At 42.0% G+C, this 24,630-nt stretch overlaps 2 protein-coding genes and 2 pseudogenes across 2 annotated transcripts; 3 read left to right on the forward strand and 1 right to left on the reverse strand.

The window, feature by feature from the left end:
- Positions 1-1,946: 1,946 nt before the first annotated feature.
- LOC120707525 lies at positions 1,947-2,972 on the reverse strand (annotated as a pseudogene).
- Positions 2,973-4,471: 1,499 nt separating this feature from the next.
- Positions 4,472-5,362, forward strand: LOC120705432 (protein STIG1-like). Its single transcript, XM_039989737.1, has one exon. The coding sequence runs from the start codon at positions 4,706-4,708 to the stop codon at positions 5,108-5,110; it is 405 nt and encodes a 134-aa protein (XP_039845671.1). The 5' UTR covers positions 4,472-4,705; the 3' UTR covers positions 5,111-5,362.
- An 8,758-nt stretch (positions 5,363-14,120) lies between these two features.
- LOC120705431 (membrane protein PM19L-like) lies at positions 14,121-15,107 on the forward strand. Its single transcript, XM_039989736.1, has 2 exons — positions 14,121-14,653; positions 14,724-15,107. The coding sequence occupies exons 1-2, from the start codon at positions 14,264-14,266 to the stop codon at positions 14,838-14,840; spliced, it is 507 nt and encodes a 168-aa protein (XP_039845670.1). The 5' UTR covers positions 14,121-14,263; the 3' UTR covers positions 14,841-15,107.
- A 6,253-nt stretch (positions 15,108-21,360) lies between these two features.
- LOC120707560 lies at positions 21,361-22,347 on the forward strand (annotated as a pseudogene).
- The last annotated feature ends 2,283 nt before the right edge of the window (positions 22,348-24,630 follow it).

The following is a 24,630-nucleotide window of genomic DNA, read 5'->3' on the forward strand; positions in this document are numbered from 1 at the left end:
CCATACACATTGGAATCCTATATCTTTCTTATTCTTCTCCCTTCTATCTATCATCCCCCCTTTTATCCACATCTCTTTAGTTTTGCTTCACAACCTAAAATCAGGTTTCTTTTGTAGAGAAAAAAATGCAGTTGCTACAACTATATGATAGATCTACTCATTTTTTATAGATGTATTTATTCACATAGTGACTGTTTCTTAGTTTGGATCTCGACAATACGAAGCAATAGGTTGGTTATTAGTTAATTTTCTATAATTACTAAGTTTTTTCTATTTTTAGTAGGGTTCAGCCAAATTTTTTTTCAATCTCCATTTTTTACCCTAAAGAAAAAACTAACGAGTCACACACTAAGCATAGCAATTATATTAAAAGATTTATCAATTTTCATTAAATCTTATAGAAAGAGGTATATATAATTTTTTGTTTTTTTAGGAATTTTTGGAAAAATAAGGTTGTTGTCTTTTTTATTCTATCATAGGGAAGAATGGGAAGACAGAGTTAGTTATTCTTCTTCTACGAATATATAAATTTTGACACCTAATACTCCATAGATAGTTCGAATTGGATAGCAGCAATAATAAATTTTAGCGCTAATTGTTTGGAGGGGCAGTATGCCCTTTTTAATGGATTCGGCACGTGCAATTTCTTTCCCTGCTAGACGACCCACAATTTTGATTTGGACTCCCTTTATGTCTGCTTTTTTAGTTAATTCAATGGCTTTTTTCATTGCTTTTCGGAATGAAACTCTATAAGGTTCTTTAACCTTTTTGGTAGCAATATTAAGTCTCTGGTTTACAGAATTAGCTTCCTTTTGGAGATCGTTCTCTAATTCTTCGATTGCTGCTTTTTTCTTTAATAAATTGGGGAATCCAATATGGATTATGACGTGGATTGTATCGATTTTTTTTCGAATTTCTATATGTGTAATTACTTCAGAACTTGAGTCTGATTCTATTTTTCTATTCGAGCCTTTTTTTTCTATTCTTTTGTATATAGTTCTTGATACAATTCCGTATTTTTCTATCTTCCTGTAGACCTTCAGAATAATTTTTTGGTTGTGCGAACCAAAAGGAATGGTGATTTTGGGTTGTACCAAGTCCGAAACCGAGTTGATTTATTTTTTGTCCCGTATTTTTATATTCTATTTCTTTTTTTATTGGGAATCGAAATCTTGGATTGATCTAAAGATTATTTAGATTTCTTTACTATATTTAGTACAATTATTATATGACACATGGTTTTTTATAGAATAACTACGTCCTCAAGCTCGAGGTCTAAATTTTTTCATAATAGTACTCCTACTGACTTCGGCTTTAGTGATGAATAAACTTTCTTTGTCAAAATCCCTATTGCCTACTTAACTCAGTGGTTAGAGTATTGCTTTCATACGGCGGGAGTCATTGGTTCAAATCCAATAGTAGGTAGGTAGGTAGAAAAATTACTAGATAGCATTGGGCTTACTTCGCTTCGCTATCTGATAACTTTTTCTACCCTTCTTTCCTTTTTCTTTGTATCAATGAAACCTTTAGATTGTCTTCAATTGGATGGGGGATCCAATTGGTAGCCTTGACTCATATACTAGCTCGTCTAAGAGCTAGCTTCGCTTCAACCAATTCTTTCCTACCCTCAGCTCTACTCAAGTTAGCTTCGGCTATTTCAAGTGCCTGTTGAGCTTCTTCTGGATCAATGTCACTACCGAGTTCTGCATCATTTCCTAAAATGATGATCTTATTATTAACTATTCTAGCAAAACCACTCCATAGAACCGCCGTTAACCATTGGTCGTCGAGTAGGCGTATTCTCAAAGGACCCATATCTACAGCTGTGTTAATGGGGGCATGGTTTGGTAATACACCAATTTGGCCACTATTAGTAGATAAAATGATTTCTTTTACTTCACAATTCCAAATAATTCGTTTAGGAGTTAGTACATAAAGATTTAATTTCATTTCGTCAATTTGCTCTCCTCTTCTAAGTTTATAGCTTTCATGCTAGCTTCATCGATGTTCCCCACTAAATAAAAAGCCTGTTCGGGTAGGCCATCTAATTCTCCAGAAAGGATTAGTTGAAATCCCCTAATTGTTTCTGCAAGACCAACATACTTTCCTGGGAACCGGTAAAAACTTCTGCCACAAAGAATGGTTGTGACAAGAACCGCTCGATTTTTCGCGCTCTTGCTATAGTTAAACGATCCTCCTCCGATAATTCGTCCAACCCAAGAATTACGATAATGTCCGGAAGTTCTTTGTAACGTTGTAAAGTTTCCTTAACTCTTTGCACAGTTTCATAATGTTCGTTGCCAACGATTCGAGGCTGTAACATCGTTGAGGTTGAATCTAAAGGATCTACTATGGGATAAATACCCTTGGAAGCCAATCCTCTGGAAAGTACGGTAGTAGCGTCCAAATGTGCAAATGTTGTGGCAGGAGCAGGGTCGGTCAAATCGTCTGCAGGTACATAAACTGCTTAGATCGAAGTTATAGATCCCTTTTTGGTAGAAGTAATTCTTTCTTGCAAAGGACCCATTTCTGTACTAAGGGTAGGTTGATAACCCACTGCGGAGCGCATTCTCCCTAATAAGACGGATACTTCCGATCCTGCTTGAACAAAATGAAAGATATTATCGATGAATAAAAGCACGTCTTGCTTATTAACATCTCAGAAATATTCTGCCATAGTTAGGGCAGTTAAACCAACTCTCATACGAGCTCCCGGTGGTTCATTCATTTGGCCATAGACTAGAGCTACTTTTGATTCCTCAATATTTTTTTTCATTAATTACTCCAGATTCCTTCATTTCCATATAAAGATCATTTCCTTCACGAGTTCGTTTCCCTACTCCACCAAATACGGATACGCCTCCATGAGCTTTAGCAATGTTATTGATTAATTCCATGATGAGTACTGTTACAGCCCATGAAAGTAATAATAGGTTTTGTCGTTCCCACAGAAAAATGATGATCCTGCACATATTTCGTGTGTATCTCACTGGTGTATAGCTTGACAGAATGATATATCACATATTGAAGTTATGTGGTGTTGATTCTATTGAATCAATAGTCATTACCTATAAAGGTAATGCAACTTGTGTTGTGTAGATGAAGATAAGCTACACTTAGTGTAATATTTTTGCACTAAGATTGTTTTGCTCCATAAGTAATATGGACATACGAACTCTTGCAAACTAAGTAATGTGATAATCTCGCTGAGATATTCACAGAGTCTACCATGCTCCACATTTCTTATGTGTTGAGTGCATTGGTATGAATTTACTTTGAGATTTGCAAGTATTAGGGGGAGAGTCTCTCTAAATAGTAACTTGTTACAAACATCATATTGCACTCTTTTCTTTCTATGAGTTTTTCTCTTGGGGTTTCTCATATAAAGTTTTTAATGAGGCAATATCAACACAAGGTCATATCATATCATCCATTTTTCCCATGGGGTTTTTGGTGGATGATACTCTGACATAACATGCATTGTACTCTTTTCTTTATGTGAGTTTTTCCTTTAAGATTTCTCATATAATTTTTTTGATGAGGCAATGCCAGTGCAAAGGTATATGCTATATCATCTATTTTTCCCACAGGGGTTTTTAAAAGATGATATTTGAAGCATATTGACCATAAGGTCAAGGTGTTATTAGACTAAGACTTTGGGTTTGTCTCAAGGGTCTACTAACATTGATAATTGTATATTATGGTGTTTCTCCTTATTTTTCCCACTGGGTTTGGAGGAGTTTTGCCTAGTATACCGGAATTACTTTGGTTTTTTTCCCACGGGGTTTTCCAAAGATTCTCCTCACATTTTATCTGAAAGGTTTTTTGGGGAGTTATATATATCGCATCTCCTGATTTTTTCCACAGGGTTTTTAAGAAGTTATTCAATTGATTACAAGACCACAAGAAGATCAAATTGATTACAAGACCACAAGAAGAAGAAAATTGATCAAGGAGGAGTATTGTGAAGAAATTAGAATTAGTGATCAATTTATGTAATAGTTAATAAGATTAGTCATTAGGCGGTTACCTTTCATGAAAGAGCCATCACGAAAGGGCCAATACACGAAAGGGCCATCCCGAAGGGGCCATACTGAAGGGGCATGTCCCTTCGGCCTCCCTTGGTCAAAGGTCTCTCAAATCTTTAATAATTAGCTAGAGCTAGCTTAATAGTTAACCTGCTACGCCAGGCATTATATATATTATTAGCCTTAATAATTAGCTAGAGCTAGCTTCTAGATAGCTTGGGGGGCGATCTGATCGTATCGTTCAGCTGGTCACCCAAGCTTGGGTGCGTTTAATTGCAATTGTGTGCCGCCCAAGGCACGTACGGTTTGCATTGGTTCCATTATTTATCAACTTACATATATACGCGCCAGAAACGAGCGAGCGTGTCTGCATTGCATTTGAGGTGGCTGGCCTGGAAGCCGGCCGGCAAGCTTGCGTCGCGTCGTCTCGGCATGCAGCTAGCCCACAGGCTTGCTCCTCACACTCCCTCCCTGCACTCCAGGCTTTTGCCGTGCAAATCAACCATGGCATGCGTGCTCTGACTCTCGCCTAGCTAGCAGCTAGCTAGCTGCCTTTTAATTAGTATAAGCACTCTCCCCCTCCCTCCGTCGCCCCCATTTCCTTCCTTCCCCTCCTCCCCTAGCTAGAGGACGTACGCGAGCATTGCAGCAGCCGTGCCGCCCTCCGCCGGCCCGCCATGAGAAAAGCTACCATCTTTCTCATGGCGCTCGCCGCCCTCGCCACGGCCGCTCCCCTGCGAGTGGCGGCAGTGGCAGCGCCGGCGCATCCCCTCAGGAGAAGCCGCTTCCTCGCCAACGCCGCCAATTTCCCGCCGCCGGCGTCGTTCTACGACTGCAGCAAGAAGCCGCCGTCCATCTGCCTAGAGCCCGGGAGCCCCGGCGCGACGTGCTGCAAAGGCACCTGCGTCGACACCGAGCACAGCTTCCAGCACTGCGGCAGCTGCAACAAGACGTGCAAGTACACGCAGACCTGCTGCGAGGGCAAATGCGTCAACACCTTCACCGACAAGAAGAACTGCGGCAGCTGCGGCGTCAGGTGCAGAACCAGGTGCACCAACGGCTACTGCGACTACGCGGCGTGACCAGACGCGCATTTAATCATGCGATATGCATGATTTCGATGGAGAAATAAAAATGGCAGTACGTATATACGCGTATATACTACATATATACGTCTAAGTTTCTATTGTTATAAGTTGTTGTTGTGTTGTTCAAAAAAAAGAAACATTTCCATTATTGTTGCTGATCGAGCTCCTGCTGCTAGCTACGGTATTTAATTTGAGCATACCACCACACCAATACATATATAGAACAAGGCCGGGTCTCATGATTAATTAATTTATATATGTTGTTGGGCTACATATATTTACATATATGCATATATAAATAATCAACGTTATATACCAACAAATTGCTGTAATGATGTGTATGCTATGTTTCTTTTTCTTTTTCTTTTTTTCTTTTTTTTTGGCATTGGGTCCTCCGATGTACCTAGCTAGCTCATGATGATGACCTTAATTACACAAGTCTATTTATTATATATACGCAGAAGAATAATATCATTTACCATCTCATTCGATCGCAGAAGAATAATATCAACTGTTTAATAAATTATTATTATCAGCCATTGCTTATATATATGACGTTTCTTCTTATATATGAATCATCATTCTTAACAAATTAATGGTCAGTCGTCGGTGCATGCATAGGGCGGACGCTTAGAAACTCAAAAGCTAGCTAGTTAACGTAGCAGATTGCTAAGAGTAAGGTCAGCTTAGACAATTCGATCATTTGCATGTGGGCATACGTTCCTGCATTAATACATGACGTCGACGCGGGTATATATAAGCATCTTGCGTAATGGCGAAACAAGTGAACAAAGATATATCTAGCGTTTTATTTCTTTTTTCCCTTTGCCAATTTTTAAATTATTCCAGCATGAATTCGCGAATAAAATAAAATTAATGCAAGTATATAGTTTCTCACTTGTGCATTAATTTGTAGGGATCTACTTGTTCGAGTCGTGGACAGACAGCCAGTCTGACCCGCATAGAGGATGGACTAAGATCCATCGTACTTATCGATGACACGAAATGGACCAAATCAAAAATTTAAATGGAAGCGTTTTAGAAATAGGTACTGAAGTTGTAGGAAAACACCTCATCCAGGTGGAGCGTGCATATGAGTTGGCGCGCAGTGCAAGCAACGCACAACAGTATATGCATGCGTGCGTCGGTGAGCACAAATCTAGCTCTCTTTTTCTCGGCCCTGTCGTACGAGTGACGTGTAGAGTGTGTGTGCATATATATGACGAGACTAAAATGCAACAAGGTGCATTCTCTGTATAAAATACACCCACTCTGCAGTTGCAACCAAGAGACTACACCGATTGCAATTGGAGAATAGACCAATTGCAACTAGACGGAACTAGTTGCAACTCAGACCGATCCGGTTGCAACTGGACACGAACCAGTTGAAATTCAGACCAACCGATTGCAACTGAAAATGAACCGATTGCAATTCAGACCAACTTAGTTGCAACTGAGAGGGTGAGTACATTCTCTATACAAAATGCACCGTATACACACACACATTCCTTCGCTTTACAGCTAGCCATCCATGCATGGCCGGCCTGGGTTGCTGATCATCTGCTATCATATACGTTATTCCTTCTCCAGTTCGATATATATATATAGATGCTTTATTTCACTACTACAAAAACGTTGATTTGTCCCGGTTGGGAAACCGCTGTTGTCCCGGTTTCCCAACCGGGAACGCCTGTCCGGGACAAAAGGGGGTGCCCTTTTGTCCCGGTTGTGGCAACCGGGACAAAAGAGGACCTTTTGTCCCGGTTGGTAACACCAACCGGGACAAAAGGTGCAGCCAGCGCCCACGTGGCTGGCGCACCCTTTTGTCCCGGTTGGTGTTACCAACCGGGACAAAAGGTCTCTTTTTTTTTCATGTTTTTCTTTTCTCAATTCTTTTTCTATTTCAATTATACTTTTGCATTTCAATAAAACTTATGTATTGGAATTCAGTGTGTATGATCTCCACTAATATATACATATATATATAGTTACTTATATAATATTTGTCCTAGATAGTTTTCATATATAAATTAATTCACTTATATATATATGTATACACATATCTATACATGTGAATTCCTTTACATATGAAAATGTCTAGGACCAATATTATATAAATATATATATATACACATATATATTATTGGAGTGCTTATATATATAATACATACATACTCCATCATATTTGCATAGGTATATTCGTTCTTAATTACATAGTAGAATTTGCCTTTTGGAAATTTAATACATACATACATACTCATAAATAGAAATTTAATACATAGACACACATATATATTTACATAGTTATATTCGTTCTTAATTACATATATACGCGTATATTGTCATATTTACTGTGATTGTCAATATTAGATATTCCATCATAGTAGAATTCGCCTTTTGGATCGAGGACTTGCTCAACAATAAATCCGGAGAATTGTTCTTGAATCGCCATAACCTTTTCCTCCGGTATGAGTTTATCGCGCATCTCCCCGACCTATGGAAAAAAGGGATAATTAATTTCGACTAATTAAAATACGAGTTCAAATATTAACAAGTTTTTTTACTTACTTCCTCCTCCCAATCTGTCCAGCCCTTTGGAGGACCTACCAGACCATGGATGTTCTCGCATACATAGTATGCGCACAATACAGTGCCTGGTTTCTGCCTCATACACTTTAAGAGAGAAGAAATTATCAGGTATTTACATGAATATATAATAAAACTAATGAATCGTGCAACGAATCATCCAAGCGCGTACCGGAAAATCTGTCTTGATCTTCAATTCCTTGTCAAATTTGCCTGGATGATTTTTAGCGAATTCTTTCCAAACCCTGTGCATGATTAGAACAATTATAGTCAAGTAACAAAGTGATTCAAATTATCGGTCATGGACGGAGTAGTGGTAGAATTACTTTTTCATCATGTTAAGAAGATTTTCGTATTGTTCTGGAGGTCTCCTCAATGAGTCCATAACCACGAGTAGGCTCTTCTCGGGAATTATGACAATTAGGATCCAGTGTTCACTGCAAGATTATACGGAGGCAGTTCTTGGTAGTTAAGGTTTAAACAATTCGATTACAGAATAGAAAGAGTTAGACGGAAGGAATCACTCACGCAAAGTTGTAAGGAAACAATATCATTTGCTTGTTGTGATAAACGCTTATGTACTTGAACAACATTTGGAATATCTCATCGGTATTGTCGCGTAGAAGCCTCCAATTACAAGTAATTGGGTCGATGAAGCCGAGGTGAGAGTATCCCTTTCTTCTGCAAGTATGTATCTCCATTCTACATGATACCGAATAAATCAAGAGATCAGTATGTTGAGATCATGCAAAACAATACGTAAGGAGAGTAAAATACTTACAGAACCCACAAGGCGACCATAGAGATGTCGAGGGCCTCCTGATGGAATAGTTGGTAAATTTCTTCCCAGTTTATCCATAGAATGGCCTCCCCCCGTAAGAAATCGTCATCTTTAATCTTTGCGCCCTGCATGAAGATGCAATCGGCCATCGCACGCATGTAGTGCTGGTGCAGCTTATACATTTGCGTTGGAAGCACAGACACTACTTCGGGGGGTACAAGAGTTTTGCCGATCTCAAACGTCCATTTGACGACCACATCGGCCTTTGGAATATCTTCTCCCCCTGCAATCTGAGCGGCCGTCAGGTTTGATTCTTTCAAAAATGTAACAAAGTCTTGTTCTTGCGTCGTCTGTCCCACTACGAGAGGCTCTATTGATTGTTTCTTTTGGGCTCCGAGCTGTGGAACGTCGGACGACGACGACTTTGATTGTCTCTTCTTTTTCTCAGTAGTTTTGATAATTGTGCGTTCGTAGTCTGAAGGGGGGTCTCTCGGAATGAATTTTCTCTTATTTGCTTCGCACATTCCCTTAAAAAATTTCAAATCTATCGGATTTATCACTTTCTCGGGCTCCGGCTTCGGCTTCGGCTTGAAGTGCTCTTTAACTCTTTCTTGAGTTATCCGATCGCATTCTTCAAGGCTCATGTCCCAGGGTTTAATAGGAGCCTCCTTGGTTTTCTTCTTCTTTTCCTTCTTCTTTGGAGGCTCCCTAGCCGGTGCAGCTACCTTCTTTGCCGGCGGCCGTTTCTGCTTCTTTGCCGGCGGCGGAGGGGGTGACCATGGAGGCGACGGTGACGCTTGAGTGTTCATCGGCGCATGAGATGATGGTGATGGAGAATGTGCCGGTGAACCTTGCCGAGACAGTGCTGCCCTTGGGGAGTTTTGCGGAGATGCCGGTCTTGGAGAGGCATGCTGAGATGCCGGTCTTGGTGTTTGATCATCCGACTTTAGGACAATGTAGCGCTTATCCCATAGGATGTAGCCATGAATGGCTTCTGCTAGTGTCCTCTCCCCATCGCCTCCAGGAATATCAAGCTCGAGCGTCTCCCAACCCTGGCACACCTGCTCCACGCCAACTCTTGTGTATCTAGGCGGAATTTGCTGCCCGTGGTACACGTCGCCTGGTTCGGTTGGCATGGCGGTACCGTACGCAACAGTGAACATTAAGTTCTTAACGGCAGTCTGCAGGTCACAAGGTGTCCGGTGGGTGATCTCATCCACTGGAAATCGCTGCGGGGCCGACGCTTCAACTGCGGCCTGGATCCCCGTGGGCTCGGCAGCGGCGACGTCTGTGGAAGCGCAGCTGCTTTTCCGCTGAGACAGGTGATCTGCTGCGACACTAGGCTCTGGAGGCAACGTTTGCGCTTGCTGTTGCTGGCTCATTGCTACGACCACTTGGCGTTGAACCTCTTCCTCCAGTCTTTGATCGTGTGACATGAGCCGTTCCTCTAGCCTTCGCAGGTGCTCCCGCTCATCATTCTTTCTTCTTTGCCGGCTTCTATATGAATCAATGTATTCCCTGAACCCATACTTCCACGGAACCACGCCTTTGCCTCTTGTGCGGCCCGGATTCCTTTTATATTGGATGAGTATCCAGATGGAACCTTTATACTGCTCAAGCAGTCAAACATGGTTTCTTTCTCTTCCTTGCTAAGAGTATAGCTGGCAGGACTTAAGTATTGTCGTCCATTATCTCGCTGTTGTGGATGTAAGGCATCTCGTTCTTCCATACGTTGCAATTCTTGACGTGCTTCTACTGTATCTTTTGTCTTTCCGTACACTCCCAAGAATGCTATCAGGTTGACGCAAAAATTCTTCGTGAGGTGCATCACATCAATTGCATGACGAACATCTAAGACTTCCCAATATGGTAGCTCCCAAAATATAGATTTCTTCTTCCACATGGGCGCCATTCCATTTTCGTTCGGAACAGGTTGGCTACCAGATCCCTTTCCAAAAACAACTTCTAGATCTTTTACCATGTTGAAGACGTCTTTACCACTACGGTGCATCGGTTTTGTTCGGTGGTCCGCTTGGCCTTTGAAATGCTTGCCCTTCTTTCGTACCGCATGCCTTATGGGAAGAAACCGACGATGACCCATGTATACAACCTTCTTACAGTGAGTCAACCATATATTATCGGTATCATCTAAACAGTGTGTGCATGCTTTGTATCCCTTGTTCGAATGTCCTGACAAGTTACTAAGAGCAGGCCAGTCATTGATCGTTACGAACAGCAATGCTCGTAGGTTGAAGTTTTCCTGTTTGTATTCATCCCACATCCGTACACCTTCATCGCCCCAGAGCAATAAGAGTTCTTCGACCAATGGTCTTAGGTACACATCAATGTCATTTCCGGGCTGCTTTGGACCCGGGATAAGCACTGGCATCATGATGAACTTTCGTTTCATGCAGAGCCATGGTGGAAGATTGTACAGACAAAGAGTCACAGGCCAAGTGCTATGACCACTGCTCATCTCACCAAAAGGATTCATGCCATCCGTACTCAAACCGAACCTTATGTTTCTCGCATCCAAATCAAATTTAGGGTACGTTCTATCTATTTTTCTCCACTGCGACCCATCAGCGGGGTGTCTCAACATCGAGTCTTTCTTGCGTTCCTCTTTGTGCCATCGCATCAACTTAGCATTATCTTTATTTCTAAACAGACGCTTCAAACGTGGTATTATAGGCAAATACCACATGACCTTCGCAGGAACTCTCTTCCGGGGAGGCTCTCCCTCGACATCTCCAGGATCATCTTTTCTAATCTTGTAACGCAATGCACTGCATACGGGACATGCATCCAAATTCTCGTACTCGCCTCGGTAGAGGATGCAGTCGTTGGGGCATGCATGTATCTTTTGCACTTCCAGTCCCAAAGGGCAAACAAGTTGTTTGGCTTCATACGTTGTGGCAGGCAATTCATTGTCCTTAGGAAGCATTTTTTTAACAAGTTTGAGTAATTCACCAAATCCCTTGTCGGATACACCATTTGTCGCCTTCCATTGCAGCAACTCCAAGGTGGTGCCAAGTTTCTTAAATCCATTTTGACAATCTGGGTACAACAACTTATGGTGGTCCTCTAACAACTTCTGGAACTTCAACCTCTCCGTTTCACTCTCACAGTCTGCCTGCACATTGTGCAATGCTTGCCCCAGATCGTCGCTGGGATCATTTTCTGCTACATCTACTTCGGGCTCTTCCATGGGAATATCGTCATCGAATGCACCGATTCCAGCATTCCCGGGAAAGTGGTCGTCAAAATCTTCTTCTTCATTGTCTTCCATGGTAACCCCCTGTTCTCCGTGCTTCGTCCAACAAACATACTTTTTCATGAAACCATTTGCGAAAATGTGGCTGTGTAGGATTCTTGAAGATGAGTAATCCTTGTTATTGTTGCAATGAACACACGGGCAGCACATAAAACCATTCTGCTTGTTTGCCTCAGCCACAGACAAAAAATAATGCAGGCCATCAATGAATTCTTTCGAACGTCGGTCAGCATTGTACATCCATTGCCGGTCCATCTGCATTTTAAATAAATCGATTTGAATTCTTTACACGTATCGAATAAATAAAATATATCAAACCTAAATTAAACTAAATGTAACATAACATGAATAATTAAAAGATATGCAATATCTATCATACATCTTGATTAATTAAAAGGGGTACTTAATCCATTACAGAACTTAACAAAGGAGTACTATACATGAAATTTAAAAATTCGGTCAACAACACATAGGTTTTCAACCGTCCTTGCGTTGGAACGCAGAATGTTCTAACGGATTTCTTGCTGGCGCAGAATAAGATGGCGGAGCTGAAACCTCCGAGTTTGGTGGTGACGAACCGTAACGCCGCAATAAATCCTCAAGATCAAACGGAGGTTCCTCGCCCCTTGCCATGCATTCTCTATATTCTTTTTCCAAATAACGGAGCGCTGCCCTATGAAAAGCACTAGGTTTTTTGGACCGACGACCTACTCGAGTTGTGCCCTTCTCTCCAGAAGGACAACGATCACCCCCACCGGCGCCACTCCCTCCAGCTGTTGAAGCCATATTTTACTGAAAAATACCTTTATTTTCCACAAAATTATAAATTCTTACCATTACAAAGCAAAAATTATTTACTATTACAATTACAATGATCAGATTAATAACTCTTGCAAATAACAATGAAATTATATAAAAAAAGACGAAATGTATCATTAATCCTCAAGAAATCTCTAATTAATTGAAAGAAATCTCTATAACTTCTAATTACTTTGACACCCTTCAGTTCCAGGAGTACACTCTTTTCAATATCCAGAAACCCTCTAGAAGAAAAATAAACCTTTATTTCTGAAAATGTATATGTCAGTAACCTCAACCCTGCGGTGATGACACTGCCTTTCGGGGGGACACGGTGCGGTACAAGGATGTCACCAATCGGCTAGTCGCAGCACCAACATTTACGATTAATAGGCACAGCACTTGGCACAGGCAGCATGCTCGTTCATATGCTCTCAGTACAACAACGGCATGCTGACTGCGTCAAATGCTGTCTTCTTATCAATCGGAAGTGCTGGTGATGCGACCAACCGATTTGCGACGTCCTTATAGCGCATCGTGTATCCCTGAAAGGTAGTGCCATCACCGTTGGATGGAGATTAACGACGTATACTTGTTTCGAAATAAAGATTTTTTTAGCTTCTAGATGGTTTCAATGTGAGCCTGATTAAATACATCACTAGAGTGTCAAAATAATCCATTCATAATACAAAAAATTCTATAATATACTCATTTCATTAATTCATTCACGAATAAAAAAATCAACTATCCACAATATGGTCATATATACAAGTACATCACATGAAGTATCTACACTCATTCTAAAAATTTCTACTATCCATATACTCATCTAAATCTAAAAGAAAATTACGCCTACATATGCAATCTAGCTAGCAAAATAATGTCCAAGAAATGAGCTAGCTACACATTTTCTCTATTTCTAAAGTATGAAATGAGCTATACAAGCCAAGGAAGAAGAGAAAAACAAGCCCCAAACCTTTAGAGCAGATGGATGGACGGAGAATCAAAGATCTTCACAAATGTGGTGAAGAAATGAGCAAAACTCCTCTATCCCGAGCCAAGAACAGAGAAAACAAGTGAGCTGAATGGCTCGGGCGGGGGGAGAGGGAAGGGGATAAGGGGCGCAAGGCCTTTTGTCCCGGTTGGAGGCACGAACCGGGACAAAAGGGGGGACTTTTGTCCCGGTTGGTGGTTCCAACCGGGACAAAAGGCTACGCGGGCCTTTTGTCCCGGTTGGAACCACCAACCGGGACAAAAGGCTCCCATTTTGTCCCGGTTGGTGTCTCCAACCGGGACAAAAGGCCCCCGTCCCCCCCGCTGGCCCGGCTAGCCGTTGGACCCGGGACAAAAGCCACCTATTGTCCCGGGCCCAAAGGCTGCCGGGACAAATGGCCAGGAACAAAGGCCTGTTTTGTAGTAGTGTTTGGTGCGAGCAACCAACGACGCAGGGGCAAGCAAAGAACAAACTAATTTTAACAATTCCCAGCAATTAATTTATTAGCTGCATTGCATTGCATTGCCCTCAGCACGCGTGCAGTACCCGTATATATAAACTGCGGCGGCACACTAACCAGGCATCGATCGATCGGCTCCCGCTAGCTGCAAGAACGAGCCATCAGCATCCATAGCTAATTAGCCGCGCTATTGATAGCCATCAAGTACATATATACACTAGCTAGCAGAGATCGATCGATCGATTCAGACATCCATGGCCGAGAACCTCAAGCCCGTGGCCCTGCTGCTGCTGCTGCTCAACCTGTGCTTGTACACCATCCTGGCCATCATCGGCGGGTGGGCGCTCAACCTCTCCATCGAACGCGGCTTCGTCATCGGCCCCGAGCTGCGGCTGCCGGCGCATTTCCACCCCATTTTCTTCCCCATCGGCAATTTCGCCACCGGCTTCTTAGTGCTCTTCTCCCTGATCGCCGGCGTCGTGGGGATCGCCTCCGCCATGGTGGGCTTCAACCACCTCCGCTTCTGGAACTACCACAGCCTGCAGCCCGCGGCGGCGTTGGGACTCCTTGCGTGGGCGCTCACAGTCCTAGCCATGGGACTAGCTTGCCAGGAGATCTCATTCGAGCGAAGAAACGCCAAGCTGGTGCGTGTACTCCTACTGAGAATGAATGATGAACTACTACTGTAATTAATTAAATATATATTGTTGGCAGGGCACCATGGAGGCCTTCACGATCGTCCTGACAGTGACGCAGTTCTTCTACGTCCTCGCCATCAACGGGGGAAGTCACGGCCCTGTCCCGGTCGAACGCCACGGCAACTTGCCATGACCACCGGCCGGCCGTTGACCATCCATGACGCGACACGTACGTACGTATACGGAAGCAAGCGGCCTAGCGGAGGAACTTAATTAATATCATCCGATAAATCCATCCATGTGGTGCTTAATTTGCCTGTTCCTTTTGGCTCTCATCACTGATACTACTACTACTACTGTACTATAAGTCAGATCATTCGATTCTTTGAGTGAAATCGATCATTCATTTGGAAATCAGTTTGGTTTGGTTTAATCTGATGAGCATGCATGGCTTTGATTACATACATACCTCCATCCATCCATGATCCATGTAAGTGAAGGAGGAGGTCGAATGAGTGGGCTTAAAGGAAAGATCGGAACAAAGGTCTGCTGGCCGGCAAGTATATATTGCTAGCTAGCTTAGCTTTTGTACCTAAATTCCTTGTCTCACTTATGCGGCAGCAAGGAACCAAGCAGGAAGGGAAAGTGTTCACGCTAGCATTGCAAGAGATGGTGGGGTGGTAACCAATCATAATAACTCTAGAGGTTTCTTCACAATCCAACTTGATATTTATATATTTTTAGCTGAAAGTTATATAAACTTAGAGTCCAACTCTTTTAGAGTCCAACTTTTAAATTATCGAAATCAAATTTTAAAACTCTATACCGTCCCTCGATAGATCTATCCAATGCAACTTCTCCAGCCAGGAGCTTGCAGCACTGCCGGCCGGAGAGAGAGAGAGAGAGACAATACAAGGGGGGAGGGGCATCAGCTGGACTATTAATAATAATAGTTGATTTCAACCAAAGGAGAGGAACCGATGCCATTCCAACACAACACAACACGGGAAGGCACGCCCATGCACACCGCTCCCGTTTCGTCGATGCTTACGGCTGGGCCGGCAGGCAGATCCGTTATTCAGTTTCGATCATTCGTACGTCGTGCAAACAAAACCATACATGCATCGAAGGACCAGAGGAGTGTCGCCGTCGTCGATCGATCGATTCGAGCCGTACGTGCCAACTTGACCCTGCATCCTTCTGCTATCTGCATGTCATTCAATCACAAGTGGCTTTGAGTTAAGGGCACCATTATTCATGCCTAGCTAGCTCTTATTCACGGCACGGCGCGGCACGACACGCGACAACATCGTACGTAGGGATGTAAACGGATCGAATACAGACGGATATCACCGGTATTGTATTTGTTTCACATTTTCTATTGGATTCGGATTCGAATGCGGATAGAATTGGATACAAATACAAATGCAGATTGCTTCGCTTATGAATACGAATAGATGTGTTGAATATGGAGCGAGCTAGATGTGGATAATGTCAAACACGGATATTTCTTCGAATATTGAGTAAAAGCGACATTTATTCATATCACGTATGTTGAAATATTCGAACACCATATGAGTCCAAATCTTAACTAGATTGCATTTAACAAAGCAAATTAACAAATAGTTACATGATATTTTTCTAACTTATAACATAGATAAGAGAGATTCGATTGCATGACATTGTAACTTGCTACAAAGTTGTTTCATAAATAAAAACTTGCTACAAGGCTTAGATTAGAGACAATCAATTAACAACATTATAAATTATTACATTACTGATATTTGATAACCACTCGAATCGATTCGTCTATTCCAGGAGGCTAGATTCAAACTAAATCGTGCATTAATCCGATTGACACTATGTTTCATGAAACATCTACTAGGAAATATAAAGGAACAATAATTGTAACATTAGTGTTTGTCTCTTGCACCATGTGTTGAGGGTTCGATCCACGAGCAGAGACCTGCAATGGCACTCTAATCTATACCGCCTTTCAAAAAATGAAATGGCCATACATCATGTCATGCACGGCTCACATTGCGGGTGGCGGCAAAATTTTCAATTGAATTCATTGGAGAAATAAAGGCGAGCGTTTCCTTTCCCATGCATGCATACCTAATACCTACCTAACACGATATCAATTCCAAATCCATGGAGCGCTTGTGCTACCTCCACCTGAGCCTTATCTTCTCCTTTTGTTTCTTTTCTATTTAAACATTATGTGTGCATGCATTGATAATGTGCAATTGTGATATAAGAGAGCATAGCAACAGATCCAACATAATTGGAAAAGTCTGGTTTACACCCTTAAACTATCACATAAATCCGATTTTCAACCTTTAACTCCAAAATTGGATAACAAAGACCATCTAACTGGTGAAACCGGGTAAATTTTGCCCCTAGATGGTTTCGAAGGTAGTTTTCCATTTTATGAGAATTAAAATATTTAAATTTAAACTAAAAAATTATAAATAATTCATTTTAAATAAAAAAATAAATAGGTATCAAAAGTTTTCTAAAATATAACTTATCTATTGGTACGATACTTTTCAGTAATTTAGATCCAATTTTTTATTTTCATAATATTCTATTATTTTTTTAATAACTAAGATTCAAATAGAGCAATAATAGATAGGTTATATTTTTAGAAAAACATTGATACTAGTTTCATATTTTTCTTTATTCAAAATAAATTAGTTTTAATTTTCTGAATCTCTTTGAATTTTTTTTAATTTTTTTAAAAATACAATACCACCTTGGAAACCACCCCAGGGGCAAAATTTGCCTGATTTTAGCAGTTGGTTGGCTTGTGTTATCAGGTTTTGTAATTAAAGGTTGAAAATCAAACTTCTGCAATAGTTCAAGATATAATTTAGACTTTTCCCAAATATAACTAAGCTTCTCTGCAAGCCCATTAATTTCGAGTGAAGAATGCTTGCATTTAATAAGGTTCATTCTAATTGCAATCCATCATGGATATTATACAGGGAAAACAACATGAGGTCAGAGCTCATATAAACTTTCTTTTGCCCGTACATCTCCTTCCCGCAATGGTATCTCGGTTTTGTGTGAAACAGGTGAAGCCGAAGTCGAAATATGCTATGCCAAACAGAACCTATGTGTCATGTCAATATTTAAACATGATGAAATTTATCAGGATGTATGGGTTATTTAAACACTTTGATGAATTTCTTCAAAATATTGGAAGGTGGTATATATGTTGTTTGTTGCTCGAATGCTGATAAGCACAAATACCATCTGGAAACATAATTAGCTAGCCTCTAGTTCAGTGAGTCTTTGTGCTTATCAATATATCACCTTTGTAAATTCCATCTCACCGCGTGCTAGCTAGCTCTGCCTCTAGTTCAGTGAGTCTTTTACCTGTATGTCCTTATGAAAGTTGGTAATTACCTCCATGTCCCTAAAAAATTCAGTCGCTTCAGTATGCCCTCGCGCGAACTTTCTTTTACCCGTGTACTGTTCCATCCATGTGCTGTTAGAAAATAACAGTAGAGGAGCTGTCAGGTGGGACCAACCAACAAAAATGTCCATGTTGCCGCTGCCCCCCTGTTCCCTACGCTGTTCGCTCCATCCATCTTTCTCGGCCGACGCGAAACCAAAGGCACATCCCACACATTCGACCAGTCCCCTCCGGTCCTTCTACCCTGTTACCCTAGCTGGGCGCCGCAGTCATAAGGACGATCAGGCGAACTAAGCTTACACGGCTAGGAAAGGGAACACGGCTTCCCGTCCGGTACCACCTGATCGGTACTAAATTGCATGCATTTAGTACCGGTCAGGCTGCTCGGTACAAAATAGATTCCACTCAAACAAACACAAATATCCCAACAACCAACATGCAACTTAAAAATTCATGCCACAACACATAGACCTTCAACCATCCTTGGCTGGGAAAGCAGAATACTCTAACAGATTTTTTTTTGCTGGCATAGAAGAAGAGGGCAGAGCTAGAACCTGCGGGTTTAGTGGTGATGGAGCGTAATGCCGCAACAAATCCTCAAAATCAAAAGGAGGTTCCAAACCCCTTGCAACACATTTTACATATTTTTTCCAAATAACGGAGCGCTACACTCTCAAAAGCTCCTTGTTTCTTCGATCTTACATGAGGGCCTCCTGGAGTTTTGCCCTTCCTTTCATAAGGACGATCACCCCCACCAGCACCATTCCCTCGAGCAGCGGAAGACATATTGACTGGAAAACACTTTTATTTTCATAAATACGGTGAAATAATGTTAGTATTATGGAGGACCAAATTTCATTTCTATCTATATTATTTTTCTTATTCACATTAAAAACTAAAAAAATGAATACATCATTAGAGTGTCAAAATAATCCATTCATAATGCAAAATAAATACCAAGTATACATCTTTTTCTCATTTCAATAATTACTTTGCACTTATTTTCACTAATTCACTAACTTTTCACTATTTTCCACCAATTCACTAATATTTACATGCACATTATCCCTCATTCTAAAATTGCATTAAAAATAGCAAACTAACCAAGAATGAAGGGAGGATAGAGTTGCTAACCCTTACAACACTTGGATTAGTAAAATCCAAAAGAAAATGCATGTGTAAATAAAAAAAATCTCTCTATTCTCCCTCATTCTAAGAAATCACAAATTTCTCTAGCTACGAAGTATAAAACATAGCATACTATCCATAAAGAGAAGGGAGAGTGAAGTTGCTAACTTTTAGAACACTAGGATGAGTGAAACCTCTAAGAAAAATGGAGAAATCAGGCGGCACCTCCCCTAGGGCGCCATGGATGAATAAGGGAGGGTGAAGGAACAAATGAGCTACTCGAGCTCGAGGAGGAAGAAGTTGTGACTTTTTTAATGTGTCTGAGTATTTACTACTAGCTGGCGGTTCCAACCGGTACTAATCAATTTAGTACCGGTTGGAAACTCCAGCCGGTATTAAACTACCTCAAGGGATAGATACCATTGTCGGAGTAGTTGTTTAGTGTTTGTTGGAGCCACGACCCGGTATTAAACTACCTCCAGGGGATAAATGACTCCCCGGGGTAATGTTCTAGCTATCCAACCGGTACTAAGTACTAACTGCGTGCATTAGTACCGACTTATATGCAGCTGGTACTAATGCAAGGGATGAATGCTCCGTTTTCTTGCAGTGTCATTGTGGGACATTCAAGCAGTTACGTGACATCACAAATGACTTAATACACGCACGCGCGCACCCACGTACACACACTAGCTGGTTACTATATGCAAACGTTATTTTTTTTCTCTAATTTGGATGTATCTATCGTCGACGGGAATTGAATAATATACGTACATGCATGTATTAGCTAGCTAGTACAAATAATTAAATAATGAAGAGAAAGCTATAATAAGTAAAGCCATGCATGACATGATGCGTGGTTGCGATCCAAGTCAGCACTACCGTGGGCAACATGCACAAATAACTGGCCTGACTGACGGCAATGTGATCTGATGCGAGTAGTATCTATTGATGATAAGAAGGGAAGCCAGTCAGTTACTGCCTCGCCCACATGTAGCCTAGCTACTGCTGATGTGTCTGTAAATATGCGTGCCTCCTGAATCCTGCCCTCCCCTACCTGCTAGCATATATAGCGTAGCATATATAGATAGATAGTACCACTACCACCCATGGAATACAAAACCGCTCGATAATCGCGATTATTGGTGAAATTTATCGTTACCGATGCTAGCTGAAAACAAAAACCGACTAGAAATTCGGTGGATCTCAATGGAAAATTCAAAAATTTTAAAAAATTCATAAAAAATAGAGAACTTATTTTTATAAAAAACTAGACCTTCTCTTGATTCCAGAGTGTTGTCACATGTTGAAATCAACAATTGTTTGCTTAGAGAAAAAATATTTTTCGTGCGATTAAGGCCGATAATCGATATATATGCGGCGATTATCGATGATGCTGCAGCTGGGAGCGAGGGAGCTGTGATCGTGGCGTCGATAATCAAGGTAAATCGTTGATTATCGATTTGTATCGGATGATTTTCAGTTCAGGTCAGCTTCTTTTGTATTTCTACTCACCGATTTGGCCAAATATACTACATTGGTATACAATATTCCTTGGATGGTTGGTTGTATCACAAATCTAAAATCTAGGCTACAGTTTTAGATATTAGTCCCGGAGAAAAGTTTATTATTGTACAATATACTATATTAAATAGGAAAACAAGGTGTGTGCCTTTACTTTATATTGTATGCCTAAATGGTACAAATTAAGAGTGAGTATCATTTATTCGTAGCATAATTTTGACACAGACATGGTTCGATTTCCCTCTTGCAGGTGAATGTCTGATAATCAGGACTTAGTTTGGGAACATGGAGAGAAGATTGGCATTGGCTTCAAGTGCAAAATTGTGCATATATGTGTAATTTATCTAATATAATACAATACATAACCTAAAAAATTAAATGCTATCAAACCTTTATATTTTTTTCCACTGCCAAAATATATTTTCAGTAGGCGAAGCGATAAATCGTTCGGTTTGCAACAATTATCGACGATAAATTGTTGATTTTCGTTTTTTTTTGAATTTGGGTCCCTTTACCGATCGGTTTTGGCGATTTTTCACCAATTTTCAACCGATTATCGTTACCGGAGCTCACTGATAAATGCTGTATCGCCAGTAATGTAATCCTTGCTACCACCCGACCGGCCGCAAGACAAGAACCGCTATATAGGACGTCGATCGTTCATTGTTCCAAGTCAATTAAGCAGCAGATGATCATGGCTGCCGGAGACGAAGCCGCCGCCTCCACCGTGACCGTCTCCCTCAACAACAAAGACGACAAACCCCGCCGCCGCCGCCTCCCGCAAGGAGGAGAACCACCACCGGTACCGCCCGTGGGCGATGCTGACGCGCTTCCACGCCGGCTACTTCCGCATCAGCCTGGCCCTCAGCGGGCAGGCCCTGCTGTGGCGCACGCTCACCATGGCCAGCGACGACGACAACTCCTCCACGGCGGCGGCCACGGACACGGAGCTGCGGGCCCTTGCCCTGGTGCGCTCGCTTCCCTCCGCCGCCTTCCTGCTGCTCTGGTCGCTGGCGCTGCTCGCCCTCCTCGCCCTCGCCGCTCTCTACGCCGCCCGCTGCCTGCTCCGCTCCCACGCCGTGCTCGCCGAGTTCCGCCACCACGTCGCCATGAACTACCTCTTCGCCCCCTGGATCTCCTGCCTCCTGCTCCTGCAGTCGGCGCCCTTTCTGCGGCCAGACGCGCCGCCCTACCACCGGCTCTGGTGGGCCTTCTCGCTGCCCATCCTGGCGCTGGACGTCAAGATCTACGGACAGTGGTTCACCCGGGGCCGCAGGTTCCTCTCCATGGTAGCCAACCCGGCCAGCCACATCACAGATTCACAGTCATCGGCAACCTCGTCACGGCCAGGGCGGCAGCCAAGATGGGCTGGCACGAGGGCGCCGTCGCCATCTTCGCCATCGGCGCCGCGCACTACCTGGTGCTCTTCGTCACGCTCTACCAGAGGTTCCTCGGCTCCGACTCGCTGCCGGCCATGCTGCGCCCGGTCTTCTTCCTCTTCTTCGCGGCGCCGAGCATGGCGTCCCTCGCCTGGAACGCCATATCCTCCTCCTTCGACACCTGCTGCAAGATGCTCTTCTTCCTCTCGCTGTTCCTCTTCGCGTCCCTGGTACGTATGTACTAGCTAGCTAGCTACTGTTAGTAGTACATGCATATATGCAATATCAATTATATATTTTAATCATATGGATTATAGTTGTATTATATTGATCCAGTGCAATGCAACATGCATTATCAACATATATATATATATATATATATATATATATATATATATATATATATATATATATATATATATATATATATATATATATATATATATATATATATATATATATAAACAAAGCATGCAGCAAGTGGTAGCTTAGCTAGCTAGTAGTATGCACGCATTATATATAAAACTAGGTGCGTGATTGCGTGAGTGTTGCTGCGTGATTTGAGAGAATTTTTTTATAAACTATGAGAGGTTGGGTGTTTTTTATAGTTGCAGATGATGAGCTAAAAAATCATCAGTAGTGGCACTCGAGTTATGATCATTATGGTTGATGCTAGTGAAGGATGATAGAGATGATACATGGACGGATGGATTTTAGAGAACCAATGATGATCTGATAGTAATGGAAATAGAAGTGACGTGGCTTAACGTGGTCGCAGAGTAAACAACCCTTAGTGGGTTACTTTATATGGATATGCATGTCAACTTTTTTTATTCTCGGGGCCTGGTGGAGAGAAATGAAGATACTGACCTGGTCGGACAGATCGATCGATGATCCCATCCGCGTATATAGGATGTACCAGCATTGTGCCCATGCATATATAGCTACGGGTAATATAGTAAACTCGTAAGATCATCAACTTTATGCTCATTCACTGCACATACAAGCCATACCATGACCGTGTATTGATTATTCATGTTTCGATTATAATTCCAACTGATTTGACCAGGTTTCAATTAAAATTCCAATTGACAGACCTAGAAAAATCATTGGTTATTTTAGAAATAGATAAAGATAAAAGATGCAACATATATCCCTATATAATATGTGTGTGTGTGTCGTTAGTGCCTACAGACTCATTGCCAACCACAGGCAGTGGTACGTTTCCGTGGTGGTGGTCGACCGTGTCGTCATCAACAGAATAAATACATATAATCAACTATTATATATATATATATATATATTAGAAAAAAGGATCACTCCCGCTTTATTTCAGGGAAACAAAGCAAAGTTTTCAGGTTCATACAAATGAAAGCAAGCAGGAGTTCACAAGCTCCACAAAGTTTTCACAACTCTTAAGAAGCTAAGCATCTAGCAAGACAACACTCGGCACGGAGGGAGCAATGTAGGGTGACTGATCATCCATTACATTCCCATCTTCAGAGAACTCCTCCAGCGCTGCCTGCACGCCGGCATTGGTACAGACCACCTGTCCATCTGATGCTACCAAATCTGATTGTGTCGCCGTCTGGGAGCTTAAGGGAGTCACCTGCCCACCCCAGGAGAGGCGCAGGGGACTGTAAAGTCTTGATGTGAGGTCTTCCATCACTTGGTCCAGGCCTTGCAAATCTGCAGCTTTGCACAGAGCCCTCCAATTTTTTAAGGTCTTGATCAGTTTTGCCAGCAGATCCTTCTGGGTTCTCCATTGTTTTGCCTGAAAACAAAGGTCATTACGCATTTTCCAAGTGCACCACATCAATGCAGCGCAGCAAGTGTTCATGATAGCATTTTTTTATTACTAATCCACCACCTGGCCACCGATTCAAAGTCAGTGCCTAGATTTCTTCCAAAGATTTCGGAGAGGATAAGCCACATGGTTGTAGGCACACAGCATTCAAAGAATAAATGATGCACCGTCTCAGATTCTGCACAGAAAAGGCAACTGAGATCATCTAAATTTTGTCTCTTGACTAAGTTTGATCTGGTCAGAGTTTTATTGTTTGCCATCAACCAGAGAAAGATATGGATTCTAGGGGGGACATTAAGCTGCCAAACAGCAGGTGTGTGCACAGGTTGAATCCCTTGGAAGCTAACTGCTTTATACATGGGATGCACAGTAAACTGCCCATTCCCTTGGAAAGTCCAAATGATAGAATCACAATCGGTTTCAAAATTGACCAACTCAACTAAGGAGACTAGTTCCTCCCACAGTCTAATTAATCTAGGCTCTACTCTTCTCCTAAAGGAGATCTTTAAAGTTCTGCCGTCCCAAACAGAAGCTAAACTTACATTCTTTTGCTCAGCTAAAATGTAAAGATCCCAAAACTGGGTTGCTAGACAGCAAGTTCCAACCCAGGTATCCTCCCAGAACCTAATATTTCTACCATCACCAACTTTCCATCTCACCCCCATGTGGGCGGCTTTACAGGCCCACAGAACTCCTCTCCAAAAGGGAGAGGCATTGAGCT

This window comes from Panicum virgatum, chromosome 5K, assembly GCF_016808335.1.
Source record: "Panicum virgatum strain AP13 chromosome 5K, P.virgatum_v5, whole genome shotgun sequence".
NCBI classification, from domain to species: domain Eukaryota; kingdom Viridiplantae; phylum Streptophyta; class Magnoliopsida; order Poales; family Poaceae; genus Panicum; species Panicum virgatum.

Excerpts from the sequence above, each read along its gene's own strand:
- LOC120705432 (XM_039989737.1), top strand. The coding sequence starts at position 4,706 with ATGAGAAAAGCTACCATCTTTCTCATGGCGCTCGCCGCCCTCGCCACG.
- LOC120705431 (XM_039989736.1), top strand. The coding sequence starts at position 14,264 with ATGGCCGAGAACCTCAAGCCCGTGGCCCTGCTGCTGCTGCTGCTCAAC. Across the intron at positions 14,654-14,723 it reads AGCGAAGAAACGCCAAGCTG|GGCACCATGGAGGCCTTCAC; the intron begins GTGCGTGTACTC and ends TATTGTTGGCAG.